The sequence below is a fragment of the Zosterops lateralis genome, assembly GCF_965231275.1.
Source record: "Zosterops lateralis genome assembly, chromosome: 8".
In the NCBI taxonomy this organism is placed as follows: Eukaryota; Metazoa; Chordata; class Aves; order Passeriformes; family Zosteropidae; genus Zosterops; species Zosterops lateralis.
Window position 1 is genome coordinate 11,422,063 of NC_139768.1, and position 23,195 is coordinate 11,445,257.

Consider the following 23,195-nt stretch of genomic DNA (forward strand, 5'->3'; position numbering starts at 1 on the left):
AACAGCCTCACACACAATGAGAGGAAGGAAAATGACATTACTGTGTTTGTGGGTGCAGGATGAGCTAAATACAAGTATCTTTAGACCATGCCTAGACTTCCATGTCCAGGTTTGGGGTACAGGAAAGGCATCAATATGATCAATACCTGCTGAGCAAGTTCAGCAGAAAGATAAGAATGTCATCCAAATTTATGACAGAATGAGTAACTGCAGCATCGGCTGAACGTTTCCAGCAGAGATCTAGGCCAGTCCAGAGCATTGCTCCTTAGAAACCCTCTGCTTTAGAGGAGGAAGGCCCTCCTGTCCAGCGTGCCTCTTCCCAGGTACCACAGCCCCACACTGACAACCTCAGCTTCAGATTAACTTCGGTCCTTTTCCTCTTTACGCACAGCTTCCTGCACAACGGTGCTAACACTGTTTCCCCTCAGCCAGCCCTTCCCAAAGTCCAGGAGCACCCAGGTGAGCTGTGCATACCCTGCAATACCCCAGCAGACAAGGACTGACTCAACGCTATCGGGGCAGACACGGGGAGCGCGGGCAATGCGGAGGGGACACATCCCAGGTGCGCAGGGACCGCGCTGCAGCCCCGCACCCCCTGTCCCGGCCCGCGGCCCCCGGGCACGGCACTCCCGGCCCCGCTCGTCCCCGGCGGCGGCGGGGCTGAGGCCGGAGCCCGCAGCGGGAGCGGGACGCGGCCCCGCCGCTCTCCCGGCGCGGCGCAGGCTCCTCCCTTCGCCCCGCACCGCGACACGGCCCGGCTGCGGCGGCGCAGGGCGCTCTGTCCCCGCCGCCACCTGCCCGCCCGGGGCCGCTCCCGCGCACGGCGCCCGGGGCTCCGCGTCCCGGCGGGGCAGGCGAGGCGGGAGGAGGAGGAGGAGGAAGAGAAAGAGCAGCAGGAGGAGGCCCAGGCCGCCCCGGCGCTCCCCCCGCCCCGCGCTTTGTCCACGGCACGGATGCGATCCCGGTAAGCAGCATCGCCCTTCCCGCGGCGCTGCCTCCCGCCCGCCTCCATCCCCCGCTCTGCGCCAGCAGCCCCTGCGGGCACAGCGACCAGGGGCTGGAGCCCTTCCGGGGCCGGAGCCGTGTCAGCGGGGCCGGTACCGGCTCCATCCGCCCCCTGCCCGGCCCGGGGCCAGGTGCGGAGACCCGCCGAGGCCTCTCGGAATCTGCGCTCCCCCGGGCAGGGCGGGACTCCGGGCGGGAGCGGCGGGGCCGGGGAGCGGCCGGCGGGGCGGGGGAGCCGCGGGAGCGGCGTGGGGGCACCGGGGGCTGTACAGGGACACCGGGGACAGTGCAGGGGGACCGGGGCTCGCTCAGGGCTGTGAGGAGAGGAGAGGAGAGGAGCGGCGGGCAGAGAGCCCGGCCGGCCGAAGCTGCTGACTCCGCTGCGTCCTGGCAAAGAGGTGGTGGCAGAGCGGTGGGTGGGGAGTCCGGAATGTTACACTGTGCCACAGACAAAACTGGTGACAATATTCTGGTTTAAAATGATTCCCATAGACATGTGAAACGTGATCGTCGGAACAGAAAGTGAAAGAATCTAAAACGGTTGAAATTGAGCATCTGTAACTCTCTGAGGAGCTTTTTCTGTTCGTGTGCTCGGTTTTGTACCTGCCCCCTTTTGACCTGTGTAGGATCTCAGGTGTCCTTCTGAAGTGCACGGAGGAATGTGACTTGCCCTTGCACATGCTGCCCTGTTTCAGATGGATGCCAAAAAGTCTCTTCTGGGGAAATTCCTCTTGGGCTGGCATTATTTGCATTTAATATGCACATGGTTCTGAATGCTCTGACAAATCATGGGCAGGAAAGCCCCTACCTTCCACTGAGGATGGGAAGTAGTGAGATTATGAGATCTTGGAGACACTGAACGTTCATTCCCCAGGTGAAGACCAGCTTTGAGAAAGTTCTGTCTTCACCAGAGTGGGGTTTCTCCTCATTGCATGCTAAAGTGCATTACTATCCAAAACTGTAGTTAGTATAAATTGATGAATTGCCTTAGACAACCAAGTCCTAGAAAATAGGATATAGACCCAGAACTTCATTGAATATTCCCAGGAGAATGAAGCCTGGGTTTGTTGTGGGTGCTGCTCAGGCAATATACTCTGAAACAGATGAGTTTTCTCATGTACTGACCGTATTATGGCTGGTATATGTAAGTGCTGAATGTTTGGATAAGTGCTAAATGTTTGGATAACTAAACCAAAGGCCAGTGTTGACACATAGAGTTTCATAAATCACAGGATACTGTAGGAACGCATGAAGCATTTGTCCTAAATTCTGTATAATTCTGTAGATACCAGTTTCGTAGCTAGGGGTCTGCGTGTGTATGTATGTTTATAGACTTTTAAATGGCTGTAAGAACAGAGGGTATTTTGTAGCATTATGTTTAAAAATTGTCTTGATGAATCCTGCAGTCATTTGTATTACTTGGTACTGCTCTGCAGACACTGAAGGCATTTCTCATGTGGTTTTCTTTATGTGCATAAGCCGTGCTCAAGGTTAGGCCTTCAGGCTTTTCCTGGAAGTTAATCACCAAGATCAGGAAGAGTATAGCTCAAGGTGAGGGATGTTGTAAATTCTTCAGCTGCTAAGGGAATGACAAGGTGACTTGTGAATGAAGGCACTGAACAAATACTGTATCAAATTAAGTATTTGATCTCTGTTTGCTGGACATGTATGAATAATGGTTTTTTCTGGTTTTATCAGACTCCTGAAATTTTATTCCTGCACCAAAGGTTGCACTTCCAATTTACTCTGAAAATTAGTTTGCTGCCATGTAAAGGAAGTCTTTGTCTATACAATTTTAATAAAATTAGAACATTTAGATTGTCGTGCCAGGAAACATACTTTCTGATCATGCTTTCCATTAGAAATAGAAGTATCAGTCCATTAAAGAAAATTATCTTGCTTGTGCAGTTCCTGAACAATCCATGTGCAGTGCTTTAATACTGCTGCTGCAAAGAAATTCCTATTATAAAAATCCAGCCTTTTCAATCTTGCCTGGATGCTGATGCCTCTCAGTAATGCTGTGAGTCAGGCAGCTCCTCAGACACAACCCGTTGCCTACCACTTCCTACTGGCAGCTCTGGATGAGTCACAGCTCAGCACACAACATACGGAATTGCGTTATGGAAGCTGTGGGCTCTCCACATAATCAACGTAGGAAGTATCTTCCTCTTTTAGCATCTCTGAGCCACTGTCAAACAGCCTTCAGAGACATCTATTGCTCTGTGTTGGCATAAAAAGGAGCTTGTATAGGCTGCAAAGATCAATGGGCTCATCCTGAGGGGGAAAGCAAATAATTTGAAAGGCTCAAAGACAGACTGTGCTTCACTGGGATGAATAGCCTGTTGGCCTGCAAGGGTACAAAATGTTAACCAGAAATCATCGTGCTCAGCTTTGATATTCTGGATAATTCAGCTGACTGTCAAGCAGCTCTGTGAGCTGACTGTGTTACAGCCAGTGCTGCTATAAAACATGTGCTTACCATTGTCAATCTTAGAAACTTAAGTAAAAGAAATTGAATATTTTAACTGTCCAAGTAGAAGAAGCAGCCTAAAGCTCACAGAATTCTTCTCATAGAGCCAGGCATTCCTCTTGTTTTTCTTGGGTATTTGTTGTCTTTGCTGTTTTTTTTCTTTTCTCATAGCATGTTACATCCTGAATCATCTAGACTAGGGGAGGAGGTCAAAGATTGCCTGATGAAATCAATGAACTGTGTTATTTTAATGTAAACATCGTACTACAGAAACATGCCAGATTAAATGTTAGATATCCATACTGGTTGATCACACTTCATTGTGTAGGTAATCTCACTACCCATATCTTACCTGACCTTTCCTTACTTAACCATTTGTGTACAAAACAGTCAGAATCCTTTGAACTAATGTCTCAAATTATTTCTTCCAGATCTGAGGCCAAAAAACAAGCTTCATTCTTTGCAGGCACTTTAATAGTCTTCAAATAAACTGTGAATTTGTATGTCAGAAATGTCAAATAAATTTGGCTCTCCTTTATTTTGGCCCCTATATTTTGAGCTATACAAAGTAAGACAGCACAAGAATTTGATAGAATCAGATATAAACAGAAATTGATTGTTGCAATCAGTTACTCACTCTATTAACAAATGTCCTTATTAGATGCTATGGAGTCTTTAAGTGTTCTAAAATTAGGTAGGATATATTTTGCCAGAAAAAGTCATTGCATTTTATAGGAAGAAACAGAAGATTCTTAAACCCCTTTAGCCTAGTGGCACCTTGCCCCTGAGAGAAATAGGAATACAGACGGAAAAAAAAAAAGTGAAACCTAAGGCTTTGCAAGGAAACCTGCCTTCTTTGTTTCTCAGAAGTCTATGAAGTTGCAGGCCTTTGTGCTGATTTTAACCTCTCATTTGTTTCCCTTAGCAACACAGCTTCTTGTCTTCATGGTAGAAGTTAGTTTTGTCAATGATGTCATGGATTGAAAGTATCTCCTTTTTTCAGTACTTCAGTTGAATCATCAAAGAACAAATTGTATGAAAACAGCTCTTTCTTGTACTTCTGTCCTCTTCTGGGTTACTGCGACCTGGTGCAATTTTCTTGGGGGATTGTTGTGCATTTCCCAAAGGAAGGAAATGGCACTGTTTTTCTACACCATGTCTAGAACATCATTTAAGTGGGTCACTGGAAAGATGTTGTTCTGTGTTGCATAAGTATATTTCACTGACTGCCTAAGAAAGCTTTTGCTTGTAATCCAAGACATTCTACCATGGTTGATATTTATCTATTATGTTAAAAATCTTTTTTGCTGAAATTGAATGGTGTCACTGAAGAAAGGAGGGGGGAGGAGGGATTGTGTTTTGTTTTAACACAAGAATCCACAAGAGAAAGAGCTGTCAGTTTGAATGTTCAGTATTTCCAGTCCATTATTCAGGAGATTCTCTTTAAAGTCACTAATATCTTTGTGCACAGAGCATAATAATAAATCTGATAGTGAGCCATCATCTATGTGTACAGCATAGGATTCTGTTACAGCAGCACAACCATACTAGATGTTGATTTCAAAACAGCCTGCATAAAAATGAATGAGAAAATAGTTGACAGTCAGAGGTCTCCTCTGTGCTTTGGAGCAATAGGAGAGACAAACCTGTAGGTTCTGCATTCGCATACTATGTAGGGAGCAAAAGTCAGGTTCTTGCACATGCCAGGTTGGACCTTATCTGCATATTGTATTGGTTTATCAGAGTCTTAGCAGACCCAGTAGCAATCTAATTTTATTAATGTAGCTTTTTATACAGTAATGTTTGTGTCTGTGCCAAGAGGAATGCTGTCCTTAGAAAACAAGTACTCAATGATATTCAAGTAACTATGCTGACTAATTGCAGAAGTCCAAATATTTGCAGAACAACTGTAACAGTTTTCAGACAATTATTCAAACTTCGTTTTGAAGTGGTAAAACAGACGCTTGTCTCACCCATTCTTTTTTTAGATGAACACAAAGCTCAGTTTTGTGATGCATGGTACAACTCTGAGTGGCCTAAGCATGTAAGCAAGGCTTGAGTTTGGCAGACCTGTGCATGGAGGATCTTCCCTGCCCATGATTTCTCCCTCTCAGCTCCCAAGCAGGTGAAGGTGCTACTGTCTGTCCACCACTGACACAGTCTGCAGTCTAGGCAGTGCTGGGCCATGGGAGGCACTGGTCCTTCACCAGTGACAAAGAGGAAATATTCTTGACCCACTTCTAGGAGGGATGGTTGTAGAGCTCAGCAGCTGCTACTGGGAGTTAGTGGACCTTGGGAGTCGGTCTTGGAACTGCTGTTTAAATTTAACTGTGGGGCTGAGGAGCAGTGTCAAACCGTGGACTGAGATGGGCTTTTCTAGAGCTGAGCTTAGAAGTAGCTGTAAAGAGCAACTTCTCCATTGAAAGGCACAGGGTTTTCAGGAACTGGCTCCTCATGGTGATTCCTTTCACTGAAAGGCCCTTCTGTGGAGTTTTGTTTGTTGGGCATTTCCTCTGCACAAGAGAATGATCTTGCCATGACATTCAGTGCTTTGTTGTTTTTTTTTTTTTTTTTCCAGAAGAGACAACTTACTATACCAGCTGAATCTCTCACTGTGATGATGAATGCTTGTTACAAAAAGCATGTTGACAGATGAACATGCTGTTTCTCTTTGGAGAGAACCAACAGAAAGCAGTTTGCTATTTAGGCTGGTATTTAGCATATTTATATATCAAACCTAAGTCTGTGTGTATAAATGATTATGTGCTGTGCCAATACATGGCCTGGCATTTCAAAAAGAGCTGAGTGAGACAGGTGCTTGTATTTCTAACCTGTTTTTTACCAAATTCACTTGAATATTCACTTCCAAGTACAGAATTTTAAGTATCTGCTCCATGGGTGACTTACTGGCATGAAGTGGTCCTTTACCTTCATCTGGCAATCTCTGGTGTGACCTATTTAAAGTTTGCTGAGACAACTTAGTTCCATTATGGGTAATTGAAAGGTGTTACTTGCACTTGCTAATTTGGCTATTTTAATGAGGACTGACCTCCTTATGGTTTGAGATGCATCTTTATTCTTAGATTCTGTAATCATCACACCTCCTAGTATAGTAACACAGAGTATGATTGTGTTAACATCTCATGGCAATAATAAAGTAAGCTTTTTCTTGCCATGGGATGGCTGCAGAACAGTTCTCCCAAGAGTAGTTTCAAAAAGTAGAACTGTACCACATTTTAGTTTCTATATTAGCAAATATTTCTAGATACACTTTAAGAATCCTGATCCCAATGAAGTGAAGTGAATAATTATGGTGGGAACCTCACCTAGGCTTTACATTCCACAAAAATATCAAACAAAAGGATAAGTATTTCTGGAATAATCCACTATTAAAAATATTCAGAGAATAAATCATTGCATAGATTACTTTTAACCTAATCTTTGAATGAGGAAAGTGCTTTGGAAAATTTTGCCAGTGATCTCTTTAATGAAGATTTTTTTCGCGAGACCAATAGTCAAAACATTGATAAATATTGCTGACAGCATTGAAGTTAGTGTTATGAATAATTCCCTTGGAATTTAAAAATGTGTTACAAAGAGGAAACTAATGTTTCAAAGTAACTAATGTTACAAAGTGAAAACTATATATTTAACTAATATTTATTGAAGTTAATCTGTTATTTGTTTAAAAATCCAAAAAGCTTGTTCAACATGATGACAAGGAACTGAAATACGATGCTTGCACTCTGCAGTCAGTTTCTGGGAGGTCCTGACACCCTGAGCTCCTCTTGGTGTCCTCTCTGGAGAGCTGAACAGCTCCCATGGGAGTGCCACAGTCCCTGTGTGCATCCTTGGGCAGAGCGTGGTCCTGCTTGGCTGGACAATGACCTGCCAGAGCCAGGTGATCTCAGGGAAGGACATTTCAGTCTGTCCCAGCAGGGCACAGAGACACTCTCCTTGTGCCCAGGCTGTGCCCTGGCTGCCCTGGGGGCATTGCAAACACCAGCTGTGGAGCTCCAACAGCCCCTCTGTGCAGCCACCTGTGTCTCCTCTCACCATCACACGTCTGTAAGGTGGAAAGGCAGCAGGGCCAGGCCTGCTGGGCACGGAGCACAGCCAGGGTGCCTCGTTTGTCCACCTGCAGCCAGCCTGGAAAGCATCTGAAATGCCAGCCTGCAGCAAACTGTGAGGGCGTGGGAGAGTTTATGCTGAACTGTGATGTTGCAGCTCTCAGAAGGGTTTGTTTGTGCATGAATTCCCCAGATCTTCTCACACCACCTCTGTCTCATGAGCCTACTCCTGGGGTACTTGGTGTGCTTATTCTGTCTCCATGTACTGCTCTTGGCATATGCTTTCACTTAACATTGCTCTCTCTGCTTTTCATTTCCCTGGTACTTGGTACCATGCTTATTAGCCTGAACAGAAAGAATAACTTTCAGTGCCATTTAAAATGCTAATTTTCTCAGTTTGCTCTATTTCCTGTCGCTGAAGGGCTTTGATTTAATAAACCTGGATTTTTCAAGGATTAATACGTACGATAGTAAGGTGGGACATATAGAAAAACAAACACTTGTTGAGAATGAAATAGGGTTTGGTGAGAAGTGCTATTCAAGAAAAAATCAAGAAAAGAAATCAAGAAAAGTTTCTTAACCATTGAGTAGATGTTAGATTATTATGTTCTGGTAATGACTATCAGAAAACTCATAATTAGAAAAAAACTTAATTTGAATGGGTAATGTCCTGGCATTTCTCCTCAAACACAGATCACCTGAGTCCATCTAAGTTAATTGGAATGCCTGAAATAGTAAAGTAGAAAAATGCATCTTTACTCTTAGAATTTTGAGTGCTTTTGAGTCTAATAGACTAAACCAGCTCCAAGCTAGCATTGGTATTTATCCCCTGTGGTTCAGGTTGGAGCGTAGTTCGCTGTATTAGCATAAGTGTTTTGTTTATTTGAGTATAATTAGTTTCAGCTGTATTGGTATTTGAATTTAGCTTTACTCTTGTAAAATGAAACATAAGTTTATTTCCAGAAAACAGAGTCACTTGTCAGAACTGGACAATTTTTGTGGGCACTATGGAAGCTCTTAGGGTGCCCTGTCAAAACCAGCCCATGTCAGTCTAGGATGGCACTGCCTCAGGAAGTGGCAAACCTGTCTGCTTTGCTGGTTCTGCCTGCTCCTTTGCATTTTGGTTTTGAGAAGGAAGTAAAAGTCCATTTTATTTTCATTTGTCTTGAAGTAAAGTGGAGACAACAAAGCGAGAGTACAAAGAAGGATGTGAGGGTGAGGGTGAGGAGAGCCCCTTGGCAGTGTCGTGCCCTTGGAGCAGCTGAAGGTGACTGTGCAGCTGTGCCATGAGGAACATTATGCACAGAGGCATTCCAGGCAGCTGGCAGACATGCCTCTGGTGGTGTTTTTAGTAAAGCTTAACTCTCTGCATTTTAATCACTCATAATTCTGCCAGTGTGTCCACGTGTTAAGGATAATATATTGGAGTACAGTCATAAGTCAGCTCACATTCTTTATAGGATTTCTGTTTTCTTAAGTCACACTGCCACCTGTAATGGTGAATATATTTGAATCTTGTATGACATTTTTGTAAAAGGGATACAAATTCATCTTAGTATTTCTTCTTTATTTACAGTGTCTCGGTTTTAGTGTGTTCCTGAAACTAAATTTAAAAAAACAGTTTCTTCTTTTATTTCTTCTGCTAAGCTTTTGCACTGTAATGTGTCTACGTTTTTTTCAGAGCTTCTTCATCCTTTCCAGGCTCTGACACAATTTTGAGGAAGTGTGAGTTTCTGCTATTACCAGATGTCTCCTCTTTAAAATACCTGGTATTACACTTTAAAAAAATTATTAAAACTAATGCTTCTTTAGGTTAAAAGTTCACTGAATTATGTTCATAACTTTAATATTCTTAGAGCCAGTCAAGTTGAGAAATATTTGCACAAAAAGGGTTCCATGATGTCTTTCTGTGGCATTTCCAGAGAGATTTTGACTGAGGAATACCATAGGCTTCTTTAACAAAGGACTCCTTGGGAGTACTGGGCCCCCAAAAAACAAACCAAACCCCTAATTAGTGGCTCTTGTGTTTGCCATTTGCTGCACTAACATTTTTGCACTTGCCTACCAGCTAGATTGAAAGGTCTCCGAGGAGTGGTAACAGCTGAAAGAGGCATTTGATCCATATTCCATGTCTTCAGTGGGAAGCATCCCACGAGCATTGTCCTAAATGTCCATTTCCTCTCTAGGCTTTGCAGAAGGACTGTTAAGGGAGAAAGCCTTGAAAAGCAGAATGAAAAACTGCTACAGAAAAGCTTTCCTGCCAGAAGCTGCTAAATGAAATAAGAAATTGGGAAGAAATACATTTCTGCACCTTTACTTTTGAACTTTTTTTTTTTTAATATGCATGAGTGACTAGAACATTTTGCAGTCTGTTATACTTGGATGCATACTTTAGACCAAATCCTTTCTCCCATTCAAGTATTTTAGATGTCCCAGATGCCTCTAGGGGAAATAAAACAAAAAACTCACAACTGATGGATCCATTCACAAGTGAATGGATAAATATTTGTAAAATATATGCTTTTTAAGTCCCTTTTGTTTGGTTGTTTGTTTTGTTTTTTGTTTTTTTCCTGAGTTCCACAAAGCATATGAATGCAGTCTTTCATTGAAGATTTTATTTCTGCTTAGAATCTGGGCTGCAGGGCCAGGCACAAACTGTGCACTGGCCAAGCTTTTTGCTCTTTCCTTCACAGCCTTCCACATCTACAGTCCATCAGTGAAGGAGGGTTTCAGGTGGAGCAAGCCCTAAAGCAGAATGTTTCTTGTAGTAGGCTAAAGCAAAAATATTTCATTATCCTTGTCCCATGGGGCCTTTCTACAGTTTGTGAATAGGCAATGAATAGGCTCTCCTGCCAAGCTCATCATGTACACCAGAACTCCATGTACATAAAATTAAATTGTTTAGAGAACTGTTTTTATTAGCACTGCAAGCATAACTAAGTTTTTTTTTTCTCAGATATATAAGCCTTGCTCAGCTTTTTGGTTACAAATTGTGCAAGCAGTTTGAATTAATTAAGAAATACCTTAATTAGCAAAAATTCTTGAAATTGAATTCCACTAATGGTTAAAATTAAGGACTGATCTAATAGATAATATTGCTTTTTGGAAGAAAAATTAGGAAGACACAAACACAAAAATCAATACCTGAGAAATATTGCCATCTAAAAACACATTGGAGTTGTTTTCTTTAACCCAGAGTCCTCTGGCCTCTAGAGAGAGGTGTGCTGAGAAAATATCTTTGCTGAACCCACTCTATGCTTTTACAAAAGCATTAGCATGTTTATTGCAACATATGAGGGGCCTTGGACATGCAAGATCAAATCTGTTTAGATTGAGCACACCAAAGTGAAAAAACACATTAGAAACTCAAATGACATAGGAAATATGAAAATTAAGTATTTCATTCCTCTCTCAGAGTTGAGTTTTCTGGTTTTGGTTTAGTTTACTTCCCTTTTCTTTTTTTTTTTTAATTACCACAACATCTACATTTTTCTCTTTACTTGTTCTAAGCTGTGCAAAGAGGAATTTTTATCAGTTGACTCATTAGAGTTCATTGTATTTTGAGTGTTAAGGTCAGCAAGCTGTGCAGGTGGAACATATGGTGTTTGAAGTATTTTTTCTGCTTTATTTTACTAATACAATTTTGTGTGTAAAGTTTTATTTCTCATTATAGACTTAGCAGAAAATAAAAACACCAGATTCATAATTTTTTTATAAAATGTTTGTCAAAACATATGCTCAAGGAAGCACAGATTCTGTGATTAGTCCTCAAACTTCCATGTTTTTCACTTAATACTTGAAAGCTAGGGGGGTTTTTAAGTTGCTATAAAAATTCTAGAAATAATTTACTGTGCTCAAATCCACTGAAATAACCTTAGTACATTAGTCCACAACTGCACTCTAAGCCCTTTCTCAATTTAAATTCTAGAGACCTGGTAAGTTTTAAATTCTTATTAAATGTGTAAGTACTGTGCCACGAAAGTAGTGAGTGGGTGCTGGCATGCAAAGTTACGTGACATTTGAATATATTTCTAATCTGAATGACTTATTTTTTCCAGCACACAACCACAATCAACGTATCTATATTCCAGTTTCCCTTAGGCTATTAAACCCTGAGGCGTCTGGTGGCAAATATTGAGCTCAGGATTGATACTGCCCTTTTCAGTCAGATGGAGACTTTGGAGGAAAAGAGCAATCTCCTTGCTTTGCAGGCAGACAACAACATGGAGCAACCATTCACTGTCAGCTCATTGGTATGTATTGCAAAGAAATGCTTCAGTGGTTGAGCAACTTCTTTTTCAATTGGGAAAAATTCCAAGAGAGCTGTTCAGCAGTGGGTGGCTCTCAGTTCCATGGGTCTCTTCCTGCACACTGACATGTTCCTCCCATTTTCTGCTTGATAGTTTTGTTGGAATTTATTGTATTTCTGTGATTTGTGGGGTCTCAGCAGTCAGGTTTTTAAGAAGTTGAAATGTGCACTTTAGATACAGAGTAAAAAATTTCATCAAAGTAAGGGGAAACAGCTTGCAGTAGCCATTTATTTATTTTATATTTATTAACGAACAAAAAGGTAATGACCATAATAAGCAGCTATGGTTTTTCTTCAGTAATTAGTTCTAACTTTTTAGTCTTTAATTGCCTCATTTAAAACTGGAAATGAAGACTTGAAATGAACAGTTGACTGACCAGAGGAGCTTATTGCTCTTTGTTTCCTGAATTATTTCTAGCAGTTAAATGCTATGCATCATGTAATAGGAGTCTGAGTATTCATTCATCAAATTATTTCAGTAACTTAAGACAGAACCTTGTAGAATTTATGTGTGGAGGCTTTTAAAAGGACACACTTTATGTTGCCTTTGGTAACTTCTACACCAATTTATTTAATTTTCTTTCCTACAGGTATTTCCTAATTTTATCCTTGTTTTGTTGTTTTCAGAGGGAATAAGATCACTTTTCTTTTTGATCACAATTTACTTGCAATTGAGAAATATGCTGTAATGTTTCAACTGTGGCTAGAGGTGGGGAAACCAATGTCTATTTTCAGAAAAAAAAATTAGCTGAAGATTTCCCTCGAGCTGCTTGACTGAGATCACTTACTGAAAGTGAAACAGAATATCCTCTTTGCTAATCAACCTGTTCTTCTTCAGAAAAAGCTGGTGGCTATTCCTGACCACACAGACATCTCTGTGAGCCCAGAGGAGAGAGTCCGTGCCTTAAGCAGGCTTGGCAGCGACATCACCATCAATGAGGACATCACCCCACGGCGCTACTTCAGATCCGGGGTGGAGATGGAGAGAATGGCCTCGGTGTACATGGAGGAGGGGAACCTGGAGAATGCTTTTGTGTTTTATAACAAGTTCATAACGTAAGAAACCAGTCGTAGCCATTACAGGTTACAATGCAGAGTGAACTGAAATGGAGACCTGCACTGAGAACCCCTTGAGTTAAGGAGAAATTTGTTTAATGCATTCTTACAGAACAGCTTTGCTCTCTGGAGATCTTTTACACTGAGTGTGGGTCTGTGAAAACTTCCTCTCACCTTTTTCATATGGTTGTTTTTATCCATGTGTGAACTGCCAGGCATGAATTCACCTGACATACAGAGGTTTGAGTTCACTCTGCCAGGCCATACCATGAGCACTGTTGCCCCCAGACTATTCTTTGTATGTCAGCATGTTGGTTAAATATATTTTTTTACTTTAAAAGCAATGTTTAAATAAGATTTTTGAGCCTTTAGTAGTTACGTCCTATGAGCATCGGCTGATCTTAAGAATGGAAGTATTTCACAACACTTAAAAAAGCAGGAGAAAAATTTTTTCTTGCTTTTTTTACTTTTTTTTTTTTCCCAAGAGGATTAAGTATAATTTATTGTTTCTTACAGAAATAAATGCAAATTCACAATGTATGTTCATTGTATGATTATTCTCCTCACTACAAAAGAATAAATCTGGCCAACTTTCATTACAACTCTCAAAATAGAAAGCTGAAAAATATATCACTGGCAGATTTAAACTTTTAACCTAGCTAGTTTTGCTGTAGGATTGATTGCTTTGTTTTATTTCTTCTGGAAGGTTGGGTTTTTTTAATGTTCATATTTTAAAATTTTTATAAAGGAAATATAATTCCTCCCTTCTTATTTCCATCATTATCTGAAAATTAGACAAAACCTTTCTTAGCCCACCTGTTTTTTAAATGTATCTATCTCTATAAAACAAGGGTCTGGAGGTGAATATTGTTCAAATTGCTGAAAGAATGATAGCAGCTGTGCATTACAAACTCTTTGCAGCTGAGTGTTGCCATGATTTATTTGTTGGGTAGGTTAATAATTCTGCAGTTAGCTGTGCAGCTTGGTCTGGTAAAAATACCTGCTTTAATGATAGTCAGTGCTGCATTCTTGTCTTCCATTGAGGAGTCAGCATTTTGGCTAAGAACAGACAGAGAGTAGAAATAAGATTTATTACCACTGACTACAGTGGAGAGTGCTTTTGAGAGATATTTTTAGATGCTGGCTGCTAGTTAGCCCTTTTTTTAAACCTAACCCAGTGCTAATGGAAACCAAAATTTATCAGATGTGGAAAATAATCTCCTGTCCTTATTCTGTGTGTCCCATACAGGTCCATACCATAATGTGTTAGTTTAAACATGTGTATAGAACCCTGGTCCAAGTCATCTGGAATTCAGTGTCTAACAGTTATGTGAAACTGATTTTTCTGCCAACATGAAAGCTATTTTGGATATTCCTCTGACTACTAAGGCAAACACATGCGTGTTTAATTTTCTAGGTTGTTTGTAGAAAAGCTGCCCAGTCACCGAGACTATCACCAATGTGCAGTACCAGAAAAACAAGATATTATTAAGGTAGGGTTATGGTTTCCTGGTCTTTATGAAATATTTTGCTCAGAAGCTCTTCATTTTTCCCCAGCACATGTAGGCCATGCCTTCCTTTTCCCCAGAGCACCCCCAGCCCATAGCAGCTATCACAGTTTCAATTTCTGATACTTTTCTCTGCTACTCATACATGTTTTATTTTGGAAATTACATTATTGATCTAAAATGTGAATGAGAATGGTCTCTGAGTTATTTGGTAGGCTGTTGGGAGCTCAGGTGCATCTATTTCTGAAAGTTTACATATTAAAAGTGCATATAAACAGTACTTAGTTTGATTCTGGTCCCAGTGAATGGATAATGGTCCAAACTAGCTATTGCAAACAGAAGGAGAAACATGTGGCATTACTGATGTCTGTGTAGTATTTGCTTACTCTGCTAAATAAAGTATATTTTTTTCTTTCTTTTTCACCAAATATATATTTACTTAGTTTTTACCAGATTTTTTTTTCCCTCCACTTCTATACAAAATAGTTTAACTTTTGGTTTTTTCCCCCTCTGGAAAATAAATCCTAAATAAATTTAAATATAACCTTATACTGAACTTAAAACAGCTGGAATTGCCCAGTGAAAATTGCTAGTAGGACCATGAGTGTCTCTTGCTCCATGTTCCTATATTCCCTTGCTTTCTCTACTGTTAAACTGAATGTTTTACTCAAAACCAAAACACTTCATGCCAAAGTTCTGACTGGGAACAACATCCCTACTGAGAAAGGGCATCTTACATTGCTTTCTCCTATGGCACTCAGTGGGACTGAGCACATGATCTCTTTCCCTCCCTTGCCTAAAACCTCTGAATTATTTTGTAGTAGCCTTCAAATGTGTAGAAAGCATTGAGTATTGATTTTGTTTTATAAGAAATGTTGTTTTGCCAGGTCTGTGACAGAAAGCTACAGGTATAACTATTTCTTCAAAATTTTTTTTTTTCCCAGCTTGGAAATGGGCATATTCAGACATGTTTCTGATTCGGAAGTTCTAGAGAAAAATGTAATGATCCTATGTGAAACTCCCTAAGTTGGCCTTAGCATTTTTTTATGAATTACACCTACAGTAAAAACGTTAGTGATCACACACCAAGATCATTGTTTGATCATTGTTGATCAAACAAGACAGAGATAACAGACTCCTAGTAAAAGGACTAATCTTTCCTTGAGGTAAGAGGTAACCACCTCACGTGTTTCACTAATATAAATCAATATCTTTATTGAAACCAATGTACTACAGAAGTTTCATAAACTGATGATTTCATGTGTATTTCCTCTTGCTTTTTTTTTTCCCTGTGAGAAGAGCAGGTTGCTTTTCTGTTTTGTATTTTTTATAAATCTGTATTACAGCTGAGTTTGTTTTCCAGGTGGCTCTTTTTAAAAGTGAAAAGTAAACTTACCTATCTTTTTCCCCCATCCTATCTCAAAGAAATTGAAGGAGGTTGCATTTCCACGGACAGATGAACTGAAAAGAGATCTTTTAAAAAAATATAACTTAGAATATCAAGAATACATGCAACACAAAGTAAGTTTTATATGATTATCTAATGTTGATATTAATATTTTTCTGTCATATAAAACTTAAAAATTAAGCAGTAAAATGCCAGTTTTACAGGAACCTAATGATTTCCTGAGCTGCTTAAGTATGAGTTTTCATTTCTTCTTTTGAATCAGCTCTTCATTTAAAAATAAGTAATGCAAGTGTGTGCTAGGAAATACATTTGCTGCCATATTAACTTGATAATTGTCTACAAAGATCCAAATGGGTTTTTGGTATGGTCTGATTCTGTCATATACAGAAAATTAAATTGATGTTTATGTCAATAAGTGGAAAGGTCCCTTGTCTCCAAATGTGCTCCAATTTGAATTGAGATTGAAGTCACTGAAAACAGGATTTATAGCTTAAAAACTTGTCTTGGAAAAAGCATCTGAGAAACATCTTTTTTCCCTCCATCAATACTATATTTTCCATCCTACCTTTGGGGGTATAGTTATATTTTCCAATTCAGTAACCAGGTTCCAAAAGACTTCATTTTTAATGACACGATTTTGTGATTTTATTGAACTGTTAGATTGCTCCTTTCCTTCCATTTTTGTAGCAATTTTGGTGTCCTGAGAATGTCCCTGTGTTGTGTATGTTTCAGAACAAATGTAAAACTGAATTTCTGAAGAAATTGGAGCACCAAAAGCTGATAGAGGCAGAGAAGAAACGCATCGCGCACATGCGGCAGCAGCAGCTCGAATCGGAGCAGTTTCAATTCTTTGAGGATCAGCTTAAGAAGCAAGAACTAGCTCGAGATCAGAAAATCAAAGAGAGTGTGGTTATGTCAGAACAGATAGATGGAAGTATGCTCTCTTGTATTTCTGTACCAGAGAACAGTTCCTTATCTGCGGCGCTGCTGGAGAAAAAAGAGAGGAGCGGCACCTCCGGCTGTGCTGGACATTCGCCGCCAGTAGAACGGGTCTTAAAGCCAGCAGCTACTCTAAGTGCTGTTCAGAGTAAGTGCAGACATTTCTTCTCTCCCCTATTTTATTTTATCTACCTGCATATGCCTTTATTCGCTGTGAGGATGTCCATACTGAAATAACTATGCACAGGTTTGTGCAAACACAGCAGTTCCTTATAGTTTCTCAGTTTTAAGAGGGAGAGTTGAGGTTTCACATTTTCTGGTTGAGTACCAATAGATGGATATAGAGATTGAGATTTAGTGTTCCTGTGAAATGAAGTCTGAATCTTGGCATGGACTTCAAAGGAACAGATACAGAGCCTGCAGTGGTTCCCTTTGCAAAGCCCTGGCCCTAGGAGATGGAACCAGCTCACTGTCACCTCAGGGGCAGGCTAGTGAGCGCATCTTGTGGGCTGGTGACATCATTTTAAATGAAGGGCTTGTGCTGTAGATTTATTCTCATTAGAAGTCTATGATGTGGTAAGTATAATTCTTCAATTTGTAATATAATATACTGTGTATATTTCCTTATTCTGGGGATCTTCATTGTGTTGGCTGTGTTAGCTGTAAATGCTTTTTTTTCTCTCTCTCTTTTTTTTTTTTTTTTTTTTTTTATTCTTGGTCAGCTCAATTGGCCGAAGCACTCAGAGGTGTCATTTTGCCCAGGGATCTCTGTCACAAATTTCTGCTGCTGGCAGAGGCAAATACAGTAAGAGGAATAGAGACATGTGGAATTCTCTGTGGAAAACTGGTACAGTTTAACCCTCACATTTGTATGGGGAAGACATTTCATAGTGCTGTATTATCCTGTGATGTATTGATCTCAGAGCAAAAGCAGATATAAATGGTTAGCCTTCCATGTAATGAACTTCATATTATAACCTGAGTGGTCACTTCAGCACTGTGGGCTTGCTTTGTTGGGGAAACATCTGCTCAAAGTACACTGCTATTGTTATAAAGCCTAGCAAGTTTTTCAGCACTCTGTACAATAGAGGCATTTTCGAGTGCTTTCTCTGGCTTTCATCTAAGGTAAGTGAGGTTTAGTTACAGGACAATGAAATATAAAGACTGCCAGAATCCACTGGAGTCATCAAATTAATAATGGCACAACGAAACAGAAATCCCCCCGTCAAGCTGTAGAACATCTGATTTTCAGGCTGTTTTTTTTTTCTTTGGCCTAGATAATTTAATGTCCTTTGAGAGCAGGGAAAGATGTCATGGCTGATGCTGACACAAAGAATTTAAAAGATGATCCCAAGTGTATTTGAATTGCATGAAGAGAAAGAATAGCAGTATTAGTCTTGTTCCAAGTTTCACAGAAAATCATGATAGTTTTCTCAAAGCTCTTTTATGTGTTTTTAATTATTTTAAAGGACAGTCTTTTCACACTGATCTCTGAGAACATTTCAATACAACAATGTTATGTTGTGACTAATACTACCCTGTATGTTATCATGATAAAATGCTAAGGCATATTTTTAGGTGCAGTATGTTGGTAGAGCTGCACTGGAATCAGTGGAGCTGAAATCATTGGAGCTGTACTATTTTGTTTTAGCTGATAGGCTGACATCTTTCTTTTGATTTTGATTCAGCATTTAGTCCTTAGTTTGTCTGCTCCACCCTAAGTCAATGTTTGTTTTGCAGACTCATAATGAATTTACTATTACACATGTAATAGTGCCAAAGCAAACTGCAGGACCAGACTACTGTGACATGGAGAATGTGGAAGAATTATTTGGTATTCAGGATCAGTATGATCTCCTCACTTTGGGTTGGATCCATGTATGTATGACTCATAGATTTTCGTTTTCCTATATTGGCTCTACATACTATGTGGGGAGAAAAAAAAAAAGGAAATAGAGAAACAACTGGAGTAACACGAATTTGCTTAATTAATTCAAATTGTAGTGATGTAAATAAACACTCACGTTCCCCACAGAGAACTCCTTAATGCAATTGAGGCATTCTGTTGACAGAATAGGGCTGCTTTTGCTGGTGCAACCTTTTTTTATGCTGATTTAGGGGTATTTTGTTACTTTCTAAGGCCATATTCAAAAGTCAGGCAGGGGAGTACTGTGTTGTTTAAACTTTATATTAATTTTTCTCTCAGGGATTTTGGACAATTAAGTAATTTCTGTTTGTCTTGTGCTTCTTCATTCCACCTTTTCCCCCCATGATCAGAGAATTGCTTGTATATCTGGTTGTGAACATGCCTCCATGAATGTCATCCTCAGAAGCCTTCTTTTCTCCAGATTGAACAATATAGAACAAAATAGAATCTGGGCTAAGAAGAACTTTAGAAACCAGCCTGTGGAAGTTCTGATGCTTTCAGAACTTGTAATGAATTATTTTTCCTTCTTGAATGTATGTTGACCTTGATCTGTAAGAAGTATTTCATGTTGATGTTGTGTTTTCCCTTTCTTTTTGTAGACACATCCAACACAAACTGCATTCTTATCCAGTGTTGATCTTCATACTCATTGTTCTTATCAGCTAATGTTGCCAGAGGCCATTGCAATTGTTTGTTCACCAAAGCATAATGAGTAAGTTCTGATTTTTTATGTAATATTTTGGTATTTGTCCCTGCTTCTTGTCATAAAATTTGATCAAATGCAAAGGCTACATGTCAACTCAGATGAAGGGCATGAACATTGTGTTGTGACTTTGTTTTCTGTGAGTTGCCTAGACTTGCATTTCAGTCAGTCTCTATGCACAGGATTGTTTCTGGCTTCTCTCTCCTCCTCCCTTCACAGACCCAGGTTTTAAATTTTATTATTTTATATATTCTGCTCAACAAAGTAATAATTACAGGAGCTATTCTTCTGAAGTACTCCTTGCCAATGCCCTACCACAGATCTGTCTTCATTTTGTCTGCTTAAGTATGTGGAGGAAGGTTAGGCTTATTTCTCTAGAATGATATGAAAATGGCAGTTTGCAAAGTGGAAGGGTAAAAATTGCTTTTTTTTGATAATAAGGATCTATTTTTGTGTTTCATAAATTACAAACTCTATGCCTGGAAAAAAACTAGAATAGTGCAAATATTAATGTGCAGGTTTGTAATGGAACAGGTTTCCTAGAGATGTGATGACATCCTTGGAGATATGCAAAACCTGCCTGGACATGGTCCTGGCAAGCTGATCAAGGTGATACTGCCAGAGCAGGGGGATTGGACCAGACAGTCATCAGAAGTTCTTTCCAACCTCAACAAATTTGTGGTTCTCCTTTGGTGGGCCTGGCATTTCAGGATGCCAAGGCTAACTCCACTGTTTAGAGTGTGCAGTTCTTCAGCCTTTCCTTCTGGCTTTCTGCCTCACAGATGTGAATCCTGTGCTGGTTGCCTAAATGTGCCCTTCAGGTAGCAGAGCTGTGAACAGAGACTGAGAGGCAAGGGCACAAGCACTGGGCTCTCTTAACTCTGAGCATGCCTGCATCCCTTTGAAAATTCCTGCTATTACAAACCTCTCTCAGCCCAATGCTGATACCCTGTAACCAACTCTAACCTGTAACATTTATGTTGCCAGGTGCTGCCCTGTAGTTAATAGGTATCAATCTTCTTTACAGAAGGATGGCTTTGTAACGTTTTATTCAATACCTAAAGAGCTGCAGCAGTGCATTTTCTAATGCTTTGTGGTACGTGATTACCTAAAAGAGAGGGGAGGATGTACTCCTACTAGTCATTTACATAGCTGCTTTAAAGGCTGATCTCTTTTAAGTTGCCCTGGGTGAAATGCAATCCAGAATACTTAAGTTTATAGTTTGCATCTGTTCCTGTGTGAATCAGCCTTATCCCTCAGTGGCCTGACTTGCCTAACAGGAACAGCACCAGTGCTGTAATCCTTTTTCTCCCCTTCCCCTCATCATCTCTTCCTTTACAGGAACACAACTCCCCTTGATTTAAAATGCCTTTAAAATCCAGCTCAGTCAGGGCTCCTGTGCATTGAAGGTCACCAGGCACCTTTCTGTTATTCATTTTTAGCTAAGCAATTTGTATGTGAAACCTTGGCTGTGTACTATGGGAGCAGCGTGTAACAGGAGTTTCATGTTGTGCTTTTCAGCACGGGCATCTTCAGACTTACTAATGCTGGCATGCTAGAAGTTTCTGCTTGTAGAAAGAAGGGATTCCATCCACATACAAAGGACCCTAGGTTATTTAATGTAAGTATATAATTCAACACAGTTTCTACTATTCAAACTCCTGACCATGGTTCTACTGCAAACAGAAACTTGGGATTAGATTTCTTAATAATTTTCCCCATTTTACTAATTCATTACCCTTAGTTCACTGACCAAGGTAGACGTCAGAAGACTACTTAAGCAGTCATTAGCAGTCCTAAGGTGAGTGTTACAAGCTGCCATTCAAATGGTGGTTAACCACAGGTAGCTACTCTCAGTCACCACTTTTACCTGCTTTCAGAAGGAGCAAACCTCACATTTTCAAATAAGAGTTAACTCTTGAGCTCTTTAGTTTTAAGGAATGAATCAGTTCATCTCTCCAATTTTAGTGTCCCAACAAAACAGCCCAAAACTGCTTAAAAGTGTAGCTGTAAGTAGGTTAAACTCTATGTCCTTCATTGCCCTGGCTTCTCTAAACACTTCCCTGTAAGTGCTGTGTCTTTTGATGTTTTAATAGTGTAATGGTGTGTGTATGGCTGAGCAGTACAGCCAGTTAAGCCAGTTAGAACTGTCTTCCAGCTAACACTGACATTTCTGATAAGAGTCTTCTTCACCTTTGAATAATTAAGGGTTTGGGTTTTTTCAATGGAGTTCCCTTCAAATACAGAAGCATCTCCTATAGCTTAAAATAAAATGATCCAACCAAGAGAAGTCATGCTGAGAGACATTGGAAATTATTGTGTTGTCAGGCTCTCTGAATGTCAGCATTAGTCCTCAAAAGAAGGAGTGGTCAGAGTTTTTTGTCTTGTTCTGTTCTTTCACCATTGAGTGTAGGGATAATGAGAAGGTAGTCCAGCTCTGAAAAAGTTAAGATATTTTGTTCCAAGTAGGCTCATTTCAGTGCTCTTTTACAAACGTAGTTAATAGATGAAGTTACTGGGGATTTTACTGAGATTTCTGAGAGTAATGGCTTGACTTCTTTTGCAGCCATGTACCCACGTGGTGGGGAAAGACATAAAGATAATTGTGCTGGATCTGAGGTGATACGGATGCACCACATCAATGTTACTCTACAAAAGGCCAAAACAGAAAAATGGATTCCTGTTTTTTCCTACATTTTCAGAAATTACTTTTATATTTATACATTTTAGATTGAATGGTTTGATATTTATTGCTCTAGCCTGTTTTGGAGTTATTTTGTTGCTCTGTCAAGATGGAGTTCAGTGGCATTAACCCTGAATCTGTAAACAAATCTCACCCATAAAACACAACAATAAAATGAACTTCAAACTACAGTAACTGTGTTGAAATAAGTAATGTTTCTTTTGTCACCTGTTTGCATTAATTGCCTTCTGAGAATTAGATGTTTTTTAACGGTGGTTGGCTTTTTATGACTTCCAGCTATGTACATCTCTTACAGCTGCAGTAAATTTAAGTTATATGTAGTGGAGGCACATCAATCAGTTGCTGTGGGTTTTTTTTTTTTTTTATCCTTTTCTCCAGTCCAACTTCTATAGCTCAAGTTTCAGCTGTTAAGCAGAAAATAATTAGAAATACCCAAATCCTTTACCTGAGAGCTGATCCTCACCCTTTTGGGATAGCAGGGATGCATCAGAGTCCCTTGGAGAAATGTGTCTCCTTCAGCAACCTGCCAGTAGAGACTTTAAATTGAAAGACACTTCTTATCCAGAAAATTATTCCCTGGACCTATCTAGAGTTAGATAAAAAGATCTAGACAGAGTTAGAAGGAAGAACCATACAAAGTTATTTGCTTTTACAAGAGTTTATTTAGTAACTGTTCCAAGAACCTCGATGACCTATACTTTAAATAATAAGGTTAGTACAAAGAGGTTTGCAACATGTGCTAACAGTCAGAAGCTGGACAAGATCTGGAACCCCGAGGTTATGAAGACATGGTAAATAACAGGTGCTGTTGCAAAGAGCTTACAGTTTGAAAGGTAACAAGTAACAGGCAAGTGAGGTAAACTATTGAGTTGAGAGAAGAAAATAGGTTATGAAAATAAATAGCATTCCTTATCCTGAACTCTAATGAATACAGATTACAGCAAGTTCCTTAGAAGTGGCTTTTTCCTGGTCTGTCTCAGTGAATTCTTTATTCATATATATATATTTCTAAGACAGTATTACTGGCTTCAGCTTCTATGAATATATTTCTAGCTGATGTGTTTAAGATTATAAATGCAATCAGAAAAATCACAGA

At 40.0% G+C, this 23,195-nt stretch overlaps 1 protein-coding gene across 3 annotated transcripts; it reads left to right on the forward strand.

Moving 5' to 3' along the window:
• The first annotated feature begins 815 nt into the window (after window positions 1-815).
• STAMBPL1 (STAM binding protein like 1) lies at window positions 816-22,329 on the forward strand. 3 transcript variants are annotated; one of them, XM_083866578.1, is made up of 11 exons: window positions 816-964; window positions 11,604-11,798; window positions 12,693-12,910; window positions 14,328-14,403; window positions 15,844-15,939; window positions 16,559-16,913; window positions 17,488-17,570; window positions 18,506-18,643; window positions 19,292-19,404; window positions 20,917-21,016; window positions 21,962-22,329. In XM_083866578.1, the coding sequence occupies exons 2-11, from the start codon at window positions 11,715-11,717 to the stop codon at window positions 22,016-22,018; spliced, it is 1,320 nt and encodes a 439-aa protein (XP_083722704.1). In that variant the 5' UTR covers window positions 816-964; window positions 11,604-11,714; the 3' UTR covers window positions 22,019-22,329. The 3 variants fall into 3 exon arrangements, with proteins under 3 accessions (XP_083722704.1, XP_083722702.1, XP_083722703.1); XM_083866576.1 differs by having other exon boundaries at window positions 817-964; window positions 17,488-17,612; window positions 21,962-22,325; XM_083866577.1 differs by having other exon boundaries at window positions 817-964; window positions 11,637-11,798; window positions 17,488-17,612; window positions 21,962-22,325.
• The last annotated feature ends 866 nt before the right edge of the window (window positions 22,330-23,195 follow it).